Source organism: Cladophialophora psammophila (genome assembly GCF_000585535.1).
Source record: "Cladophialophora psammophila CBS 110553 chromosome Unknown aczJe-supercont1.30, whole genome shotgun sequence".
Classification (NCBI taxonomy): Eukaryota; Fungi; Ascomycota; class Eurotiomycetes; order Chaetothyriales; family Herpotrichiellaceae; genus Cladophialophora; species Cladophialophora psammophila.
Window position 1 is genome coordinate 39,660 of NW_006912951.1, and position 10,862 is coordinate 50,521.

Here is a 10,862-nt window from a genome sequence, read left to right on the forward strand (position 1 = left end):
GATGCTGCTGCTCCTGTTGTTGATGCTGTTATTCTGACTCAGAATATGGAGAACCTTTTGACGACTTGTGACGAACAATGGACAAACATAGGATATCAAATACCCCACACCAGCACTCCTACAGAATTCACACTGCACAAGACATCTATGCATAGATAGATATAATTGCTCAATATCCGAGGTATACAGAGTGTGTTCGAATATATACTGCTATCTATATGTGTATATATGTGTACGTATATGTATATATATATATATATATATATATATCCATATTTACCTTACCGCATCTCTTCTTCGTCTCGCCATACGTTGGCTAGCATTGCAAGGTACCCCGTCTCGTATCGTCGCGCTCCCGTGCACCCTCCTGCCCTGCCCTTGGAAGTTGTCATGACGCCAACGACGAGGACCCCGACGAGGACAGCATCTTCTCCATGTCCACCTCGGTCCACATGACCATCCACAGGGCCATGCCGCCCAGTTTCTCCATGACGCGCCGGCTCGCCGTGTTAGATTGGGAGACGTCTGCGTGGGCCCAGGCGAAGGGTTTGGCGCTGGTGGTGCTGCGGGAGTAGTCTATTGTCGGATATCTCGATCTATTCCCGCGTCCGCGTCCAACGTCACCGTGTGATATCTCTCCCTCTTTTTCCTCCTCCACTTCCGCCTCCGCCTCCGCCGCGGCATCCGAAGGAGACACAACGTGCTGGCGTCTCAAGAGCTCGCGGCCCAACGCCACAGCCAGGCCTTTGCCACGATGCTCGGGCTCGGTGTGCAGGCTGGACAGACTGGCGTCTTTACCCAGGAACCCCCAGCCGACGGCTGGACCCCGCCCGGGACCGGGGCTTGGTTGTTCGTCTCGGCGGAACAGGCCGAGGGAGACGAACTGGCGCAGGGTGGCCAGGGTGCGCGGGATGGGCGTGCGGTCCAGCACGGTCTGCAGGTCTGACGGGCGCATGGGGCCGAATTCGTAGCCTGGTGGAAGGAGAGGGACGCCGGAGGACGGGACGCCGGAGGAGGTTGGCGGTGTGCTTGTTTCACGATTACCCCCAGCACCATCATCATCATTATGTTGATTCTGTGGCGACGACAATGACAGTGATTTCTCTCCTTCAACGACCCGGAACAAATACTTCCAGTAGCCAGCGTCGGTCCTGGTCCTAGCCTGGAGCGGAAAATGACGCCACAGTTTCTCACTGACGGTCCCGAACAGCACCTTGTTCCGCGAGTATGGCGTCGAGAGGTACTTGCCCGTACGCTTCAGCTCGAGCCACTCGTCTGGCGGGGAAGTCGGGAGGCTGGGGACGAGGTCGTTGCGGATGTAGTGGAAGAGAGCGCGCATGAGGGCGTCGTGGGCTGGAGAAGCAGGTGAGGAAGCGGAAGAGTTGGTGGAAACAGAAGAAGAAGAGGAGGAGGAGGAGGAGGAGGAGGAGGAGGAGGAGGAGGGTGATGATGATGATGATGATGCGGGTGACGGTGATTGTGATTGTGATGTCGAGGTTGAGGTCGACATCGACGATGGGAAAGGATCTCGTCCATCTGCCTCCCAGCTCGCGAATACCCATACCTGGGTCTGTCCAGGGTTGACGAGGTCGATGTGCGCTGCAATCCACGGTTGGGAGTCTGCCTCTGCCTCTACCTCTGTCTCTACCGCCGCCGTGGTCTTCTCATCTTGGCCCCTCCCATAAGAAGCTCTCAGCCACCGATCCACAACCCACGAATCATTCCGGACTTCACTCTTTCTCCTGTCCTGTATCTGCCCATCCCCATCCCCGTTCCTGTCCCTCTCCACAGGAGCAGCATCATCATCATTAATTGCAACGGCGACAAAAACCCTTGCCGTCCGCGAAACACGCTGGTGCAGGTGGCACTGGATCCTGCGCAGCAGCGGGATGGAATATGGGAGGTGAGCCTCGAGCTGGGCCAGCAGCGCGGGAACCTGCTGCGGCGCGAGGGCCGAGGACCTGATTCTCATTCTCGTTTCCATCCTGGTTCCCGGTAATGTTTGATCATCTTCATGTGCCTTGTTCGGCCGAGCTTGGTCGTGACTCATGGCGAGAAGAGTTAGGCAAGGAGAGAGAAAAGAGAGAGTGTGCGCGTGTGTTTTAATGGCAAAAAGTCTCCAGGGGTCAGCGGCGTGAATGGATGTTATGCCCGTGGGTTCGAGATGTGGTGTCTTCGTTTTTCTGCTTCATAATTACCTCGTCGGAAACGAAATATACCGAAGAGATCGTTCCCATGGCCACATGTGAAGGGCAGGATCGTGGAGTTGCATTGGAAAAGCCATAGTGTATTAGTCATTCCAAAAGCCACCTGACCAGGCTGGCCAATAACAAACTGACATTTACAGGAGAGAGTACCTCGTAGGCGGTCGAGAATTCATTCATTACAAAGTCCTCAAGTAATTAGTCGCATCATATCCAAGACACAGCCCGAAACCGTCAAAAAAATGTACCTCGCTTCCTGTCAGGGAGAAAGAGATCCAAGTCCAAGCTCCTGCAGAGCAACAAGACGAGCCCCATTACCCCTGTGTATAATGTATGCGATTTCATAATACATGAGCCATCAAAGATGAGAGGGGCTTGTGCAGGTGTCGTCAAAATTTGAGCTTCCAGAGCAACATATCGAAGTCATCATCTCCATGTTGTTGATACTGCCAGAGCAATATGTCCAAGTCCAGCCACAGACGTCTGTTGCCATGTCAGGTTAGAGTGATGTTTTCTTTCGTCCAAAAATCCCGCGAGACTTGGACTTGCTGCGCGTCTTCTCCGCCGACGTCTTTCGCAGCGACCGTGCTCTGTCATCAGTCTCGTCGTCCGAGTCGTTGTATTTCTCCTTGTGGATCCTGTGGCCGGTTAATAGGAAGAACAATTTCCAACCACAAAGCTGCCCTAACTTACCAGCTATTTCCAACCATACTGACACCCTTTGCCTCAGCCCTCCGATAGAATTTGGCAGCCTTTTTCATGTCTTTCTTGCAACCGATGCCTTCTGCGTAACAGAAGCCTGCTTCGGTCAAGGCATCTGTGTCACCCCAGTTGCCGGCAATCTCAAAACATCTCAGAGCCAGCGCTTTGTCTTGCTCGACGCCCCAACCATTGAGATGCGACACCCCAAGCTCATATATGCTCAGCGCAAACTGGGCTCGATGCGCCTTTTTCTCGTTGACATCGACCCCCGGCTTCTGGTTCGCCGGGTCTTCGTCATCCGCAACTTCGAGCATTGCGTAGTTTACGGCCTTGCGAAGCCATTGTACACCTTCCTTTGCATTCGCTCGCATGCCCCAGCCGTGGCGGCAAGCGAGCGCGTACAGTAGCATCGCGGTTGGGTGGCCCTTGTTGGCTGCTATGCGCAGGTGATATGTCGATTCTTTCAGCTCGCCCTCTTGATGGAGCTCGATTGCCTTGGCTACATGCTCATCCATGGAAAGTCCTTGGTAGTTGCTGTTAGACCGGCTAGTTGTTGGCCGAACTGTGCTCGTCGATCGTGAAGAATGTGATGCTTCTTCGACTGGGGATAAGGGTGTAGGAGGAAGCACAAACGTAGAGGCTGGATGAGGAAGCTGGCCCATTGAGGGTCTCGAACTTGAAGACTCATTCGACCTGAGAGACCCTGTTGGTGTGTAATATGCCGTTGAGGGGGTGGGGCGGTCAGGGGCGGTCAATGCGTGCTCCGTATTGAGTTCAAAGGATAGGCCCGATCTCTGATGACTTTGGTCTTCTCTGCTGGGACGGGCAGATGCAATTGGAGATGGGACGGGAAGCTCTGTGCTGCTTTTCCCTTCTAACGGGGGCGTGCAAGGAAACATTGGTTCTTGCCACTCAAAATGGGGCGTAGAGAGTCCCGAAAAGACTCCAGAAGTCCGATCGGATATCACGCGGCCTCTAGGCAAGCTGTAGGTCGCGTGAGTGTACGAAGACGCCTCTCCAGCTAGATATCCATCGACCGGCGATGCGATATTATCAAAAGAATTCGCAGCCCGGAGCTGGCTCAACCGGTTGGCGAAGGTGGCTTTGGTCGGGCTTTTCTCGCCCTTGAGGTTGCCCATACTGACTGAACTCAGGGGCCGTGAGAAATTCCGCGCCGGCATCTTGTGAGTGGGGGACCCGAGTGATGTGTTGGAGGGTGATCGAGCATGAGACTGCGCGTAGGGTGAGATTGGAGAATGGGGGGCAGAGATGCCGCTGCTGGACGAAAGCTTCCTCGATTGCGAAAAGGTCGATCCCGCGTTGGAACTGGTATAGTCGTCGTCAGAGGCGTCTTGGTAGGGTCGAAGTCTGTTTGAATACGACCGTGGAGGTGCCAAAGTTGCACTGAGATCCGATTGAGACATGCCCGAAACCTGTCTTGACAGTTCAGGTTGGGGATGCAGAGAAGGACTGCCCACGCCATGAGAGGGTGAGAATGGTCTCTTGGGCTCCATTGGTGGAGGAGATTCTACTCGAGGGGCGCCAAAGTAATCTTGCACCGGAGAGGGTTCTTTGCCTTCTTGATCCTCGCCTGACTTGACAACGGCACTCACACGGACCCGTTGGGAAGCCGGGCGGTTCACAGGATGAGCAACCCGAGCGAAACTACCGCCGCGATCCTTGTCCCATGTTGGGAGAGGCGGAACGGTGTCAAGGCCATCGGACAAGGCTCGAAAGATGGGGGGTCGATTGTTTTGGTGTTCGGTCAGGGAATCCGTCACGACTTGAGGTGGAAGTCTGCTCATGCGTCGCTCGCCCGCTTTCCTGGTTTCCTCCAATTCTTTGGCCAGTTTTCGACTGCGGGCAGCAATGGCGTCCAATGGCGACAGCGCGGGGGGGACGTCGCCGTCAAGATGTTGAATCCGCGGTGACAGAGCATGTCTCGATAGCACACTAGCCGAACGACTGTCTTGGGGGGGCAACTCGATGAAGTTTGGGCGAGTCATCGCTGGAGCGAGAGTTGACGGAGAGAGTGAATTGCGTCTCGACAGCGCGCGACAACCTGGGGTGGATGTTGCCTGTTTTGTTGATGGATCGAGTCGGAGGAAAGGCGAAAGGAGGGCATGGATTGAGGATCTGGGGAACCGGACGAGGCGAGGTTAAGGTCTCCAGGAAGAGTCTCCAAGAGGATAGAAGGGTGGCTGAGGTAGTGACAGCTTCAGCTTGGGCGCAGGTCCGAGAAACGAGAGTCTGGGGGCTGGCGAGAGGAGTTTGCAGCTGATGGGGTGATAAAAGTAGGATTGGACGTCGTGGCGACGGAGCTGGTGACCGAACGTCGCCCAGAATAAAATGATGACAGTGAGCGATCAACAATAGCCAGCGAATGACTGCGGCGGTAAAGAGAGTGAGCAAAGATGAACGAGAAAACGAGTGTATGTAGGTGGCAGAGGGCCTATGGACGAAATGAGGTGAGAATAGTTGGAAAAATGAAATGCGAAGATGCAAGATGCAGGTAGGGAGAAGATGGAGTACGAGGCACAGTTTGCAGTGTCAGTTTCGTGGGCGACCGCAGGCGGGCCATGGATGGCCACACACAGCATGCGAACCGTTTTTTCTTTCGTGCACGTTGCAGGCTGGCAGACGGCGGCAGAGAGTAACAGGCCAACCCCCGGCTTGAAGATCATGGACAACGGGCACCAGTGCAGTTGGGGCAGTCATGGAGTGATGTGCAGCCTAGTCGCAGCCCATGCAACTTCAACCGGGGACATACCAAGACACACTGTACCTACTGTACCTAGAGAAACGGGTGGGCAAAACGAGAGTTGACCTGCATAAGGTGCCCCCCCTCCACCCTGTCCCCTGTTATTTTTACGTAGAGTGCCTACCGGTAAGTAGTGCGCCCTCATTAGCTCTGGCCGCCGTCTGGGCTGGCAGCCGAGCAACGTCCCGAAACCCAGGAAGCCAGGGCAGACCCTGTCATTGGGTGCATGAGTAGCGGGTCCAAGCCACAGCTGCACTCCAATAAAGACTAATCGTCACTAAGTTACCCGTACTGCAGTCTGCTCCATGCTTCATGGCCTCCTCGGGGCTCTTGGGGCTCCCAGAATGGCTCAGGGGCAGTTTTCCGCTCAACTGCAATCCGACCTCTCAGCCAACACCGTGTCGCAGGTCCAAATTTGACCCGATCTGACTGGGCACGCGGACATTGTCGCTGAGAGCATGTACCAAGTACGGAGAACAGAAGGCGTACCTCGTACTTGGACATGATCTATTACGTACCGAGTACTAGTGCAACCTCATCTATCTTGAGACTCTTCTTGGTGGCACACTGGTTGACACAGAAATTCTCCGACGCAGTACAGACTCCAGAGAGAGAAAGAGAGAGATGCAGGCTGTTCCTTGTTCCTTGTTCCTTGTTCTTGCAGCGTTCCACTCTGCATGCACTCTTATTATTACCTCGCCATCCATCATTGTATTTGACCGCTGTTGAAGAGACCAATTTGGGTGCCTGGCATCATCACAAAATTATCCCATTTCAGCCACATTCCAGTCACTGTCCAAGCTTCCATTGCAATTAAAAAAAAAAAAAAAAAAAAAACCAAATCAAACCAAGTAATTACCCAGTAGTTACATTGCTTCCCCGCAAAACGCCCGAAGCCAAAAAAGCCACCGGCATCATGGTTTTACGTACAAGGACATACTGGGTACTGTACATCTTCTCCAGATCGGATCAGATCCAGCCTCGCGCCAGTCAGACAAGTACACTTCATTTGCGGCACAACTACCGAGTAATCAATCCTAACAAATTTAGACACATCATGAAGAGGGCCCCTCGTCAGTCCTCGTCTTCTTTCTTGACTTTCTCCATCTCCTCTTGCTGCGCCTCTTCTCCTGCCTCGCCCTGCATCTTCTTCTGGCGGAAGGCCTTTCGCAGTTCGCATTGGCCTAGGTTCTTCCCTCCAGCTCGACATTCCTCACACTTCTTCCCGTGCGTGACAAGTAATATGTGCAACCCGTACTTATCCTCGTCTGGGATCATGACGTCCAAATGCGCGTGTGTCTCATCTCTCGTGGCGTTCTTGGGTCGCCACCCCAACAATCCCGTAATGCGCCAGACATGCGTGTCCACTGCAAAGCTCTCGCGCTGGAGACAGAAGAGCAAGACACAGCTAGCTGTCTTAGGTCCAACTCCCTGGAAGGATAACATCTCTTGCATGGCCTCTTCACTGGACGCATAATGTAAATGGTCTAGGGAATACTTGCCATACTTCTCGTACGACTGCTTCAAAATGCCGACGATGACTTTGCTCTTAACCGCGCTGAGTCCGCCGCATTTGATGGCTTCTTGAAGTTTGCCTTCACCTCCAGCAACAATGGCGTCCCACTTATCGCTACCTCCGTACACCTTATCCATGCTCTTCTTGGCCCGCGTCGAGTTGACGTCGCTCGTATTTTGAGAGAGAATAGTGCGGACCAGAGCGTCGAGAACATTGGGGGAGTCACCACATCCCGCTCGAGTAGTGGAGGCGACGACTTCTTTGGGGCGTATCCGAGGACCGTGGAGGGAAGCTAGGATTCGGTGGGCGAGCTTGCATTCTTCGACTGTAGGACGATGAAAGTTGGGGAATGGAGATTGATTGGCAAACTGAGCATACGACTTGAGTTTCTTCGTCTTCAGATCTGATGACCCCGACTTCTTCGGCTGGGATTTCTTCCTAGCAGACGTGGTTGGGTTGCTAAGACTGGTGTCTTCCTCCTTCAGTCTCTTTCTGCCCGGTGTCTCCTCGTCGGGATATGATAAAGGCCGCTTTTTCCCAGGGGGACCCTCCTCTTGCTTGATGACCATGTCGTGTTGATGTTGTTCCTTCTTCTTGCCCTGTGTACCCTTTCCTCCCCTCGCTGCAGCAGAAGTATTGCTTCGCGTGACTCTGCGTACCCCTGAGGCAGCTGTCGAGACATCCTTTGACATGGTTGTGTCAATAACACTCACACAGCAAAGCACTGGGAGGCCTGCGACGCCGCCGAAGACGCGGGAGGGAAAGGGGGTTCTATAGATGGTGGCGATCGAAGGTTATGCAGTTGGCGAACAGCAGGAGCACAGGAGTTAGCCTGGGGGCCGCTGCTGTGATTCAACCAAGTGGATGGGTTAATACGCCCTACAACAGGCCTCCACGATTGATGCTCGCTCACCACCTACAAGTACAAGTATCTCGTATGTACCAAGTAGAGAGACATTGAAAAGCAACGGAGCGAGATTACCCGAGACGCTTCCTGCAGCCCAGAGAATGTCATGATGTCAAGGACTACTCTCTTGGGGTGTGAATGTGAAAGGGCAAGAAAGGGCTGCAAAGGGGCAGCAAAGGGCTGTTAGTCTACGGCGGAGCAAAATATCATACGGCGGATATTAGCCACGCAGGAACGCAGCACGCCGGCACGGCACGACCAACACCACCAGCACGGCACACCCCCACCACACTACCATGCTGCCGTTGATCTCGACCAGCGATGAAGAAGCCGGCGCTTTATCCTTGGGATATACAGCCATCTAATCGTGGACCTGGTTCATATATTTATAGGTATAGCTACCTGCATGATCTATCTACCGCCTTACAGGTTTCGAGCCATGCAGCTCAAGAATTGAGGCGTCCATCGATTCTCCCGGACTCGGCTTCTCCTTCGCTCTGTGGCCTCGTTCCCAAGCACAGATGGCAAACACCAAACGAATTTGCTGCATCCACAGAGTCAAATTGGATCTCCATGTCACAGTTCAGATGAAAACTTCGCTAGAGCCCAGAGCAACTATGCCTCTGCTTGGCGTCTGGCACAAGGCGCACTAAGGGCCATGCCCATTCATTGTGCTTAACTTCACTTCCCATAGCCATCGACATTGCAACTTCACTCTCGCCGAGCTGGGGAAAAAAAAAATTCTTCTTTCTTCAACTCACCTCAAACTTGCTCACTGGAGTCTGCGACAGCGTCTCTAGGTGGACAATTGACAGAGTGGCCGCTACTCCCTCTCAGCGCCTTCAGCCTTGTGTCCCTTGTTTCCATGGCATCCTCTTCTGGTAAAGGCCCAGGTGCTGCGGCCACAAATCCTCCGGAAACCTCGACGATATGTGCGCCTGCAAACCTTTCATTCTTTGACATTCCAGCCGAAGTACGCGTGGAAATCTACGAACAACTTTACTGTTTCCCCCGGACCGTCCACCTCGCTTTTGAGGACGACCGCAAGGGCAAGTTTAAACACTGGCGGGACTATCCCGTCACGCGTCTCTTCAATTGCGAACCTGCACTCCCCGTCCATGCACTCCTAGTGGCAAAGAAATTCTATCAAGAGGCCTCTCTTGTCCTTTACCAGCGGAACAAGTTCAGGATCGAGTGGGAGGATCTCAATGATGCCCTCACACAATGGAACCAGAAATTCAACATCTGTCTGTCAGCCATCGACCTTCTCTGTGAATGCGGACCGGCTTGGGGCTTTGTTCCTGCCATCAGAGCGTTGATTGACAAGATGCCAGGTCTGCGTGAGATCAACGTCAAAATCCACGGCTCGTGCAGAATTTCCGCTGCTGCCCTGGAAACCTCCAGCGCCATAACTCCTTGCGCCTCAATGTTCGGCGGACCGGACTTGGAGCTCATCGCTATACCTCTAAACCATAACTACTGCGACGAAATTGGGGGCGGCCGCGATGTTGAGGCTATCATCAACACCATTCGACAGGAAAATTCAAAGCTGGCAGACATCTGGCCCCAAACACTTCCCTCTAAGAGCATCACCAGGTTCAATGCCCCGAATTTGTCCCTTGTCAGATTGTGCGGCCACATCGATCCCAGCCTCCTCGCCAAAATCGAGCAACACAAATGTCTGCCCGGCGATTGCCGTTGGATGAAAGTTGGCCAAGAAGTGAAGATAGAGGACACCGACAGTGAAACCTGGAAGAAAGACAATCTCGGTGACCAGGCCAAGAACTGTCTCCACTACAAATGGAAGGCCGTGGACCCTCGTAAGAGGACAGATATACCGGTGGTCAACATGCGCCAGTGGCATCCTCCACTTACAGAAAAGGAAAAGCGGAAGGTGAGGGATTTTGCCCGGTTGTTTGCAGGGCGTGACAATTCTTGTCAGGACAACGAGTCTCCCTCTGGAGAGTACGAGACTGCCACCGCGAAGGATGAAGGAGCATCCGAGGCGGACGCCCCCTCCAAGGGCAATGACGGTGGGGTCCCCCGACCACTGGCCGCCAAGGCGGAGAACCACACATCGTCTACATGCACGAGCGACGACAGCATTCGAGCTGGATGGGACAAATTTGCTGATGGCGACGGGAAGGAATCAGCTTTTACGGAGTGCGAACCGAGTGATCAGGGTGGAACAAGTCAAGATGCCCCGTCTATGAACGCCGAGAACGAAGAAATCGAGCCTGCAGAGGAGACAGAGCGTGCGAGTACTGAACCCGCCAGCCCTGAAGAACTCCTGGATGGCTTGCAGGAACTTCCTTTCGCCAACTGGTTCGAAGACATCAACAATGTTTTCATGCACAAAGACCCAGCAGATGCCATAGCCGCCTTGCAGCTCGAGTTTAGCCCATTTTTTGATTCTTGTTAACAGGGGACCCTCGGCCAAACTCGCTTCCACTCACGCTTACCCAGCCATCCATCTATTCAATTCATTTCGATTGAGGAATGAGGCATTGTTTTACGTCTTTTGTCACCTTTAACGTGGGACTATCACTACGGGGAAAATGATCTGACCGATGCCAAGTGGAGAGAATGCACTGTTCAGCGCCAGACATGCGAAAGGTGTACGGATGGATGAATCACTAAACATGATTCTTAATGAGACAGAGAGACAGTGTCTTTCTCAACAACAACAACAACAACAACAACAACAACAACAACAACAACAACAACAACAACAACAACAACAACAACAACAACAACAACAACAACAACAAC

At 53.4% G+C, this 10,862-nt stretch overlaps 4 protein-coding genes across 4 annotated transcripts; 1 reads left to right on the forward strand and 3 right to left on the reverse strand.

Moving 5' to 3' along the window:
- Positions 1-388: 388 nt before the first annotated feature.
- Positions 389-1,339, reverse strand: A1O5_11956 (uncharacterized protein; the record flags this gene model as incomplete). Its single annotated transcript, XM_007752525.1, has 1 exon — positions 389-1,339. One exon carries the CDS (start codon positions 1,337-1,339, stop codon positions 389-391), a length of 951 nt encoding a protein of 316 aa, XP_007750715.1.
- A 1,364-nt stretch (positions 1,340-2,703) lies between these two features.
- Positions 2,704-4,912, reverse strand: A1O5_11957 (uncharacterized protein; the record flags this gene model as incomplete). Its single annotated transcript, XM_007752526.1, has 2 exons — positions 2,704-2,842; positions 2,898-4,912. The coding sequence occupies 2 exons, from the start codon at positions 4,910-4,912 to the stop codon at positions 2,704-2,706; spliced, it is 2,154 nt and encodes a 717-aa protein (XP_007750716.1).
- Positions 4,913-6,741: 1,829 nt separating this feature from the next.
- On the reverse strand, positions 6,742-7,875 carry A1O5_11958 (uncharacterized protein; the record flags this gene model as incomplete). Its single annotated transcript, XM_007752527.1, has 1 exon — positions 6,742-7,875. One exon carries the CDS (start codon positions 7,873-7,875, stop codon positions 6,742-6,744), a length of 1,134 nt encoding a protein of 377 aa, XP_007750717.1.
- A 1,080-nt stretch (positions 7,876-8,955) lies between these two features.
- A1O5_11959 (uncharacterized protein) lies at positions 8,956-10,512 on the forward strand (the record flags this gene model as incomplete). Its single annotated transcript, XM_007752528.1, has 1 exon — positions 8,956-10,512. The coding sequence occupies one exon, from the start codon at positions 8,956-8,958 to the stop codon at positions 10,510-10,512; it is 1,557 nt and encodes a 518-aa protein (XP_007750718.1).
- Between the last annotated feature and the right edge of the window lie 350 nt (positions 10,513-10,862).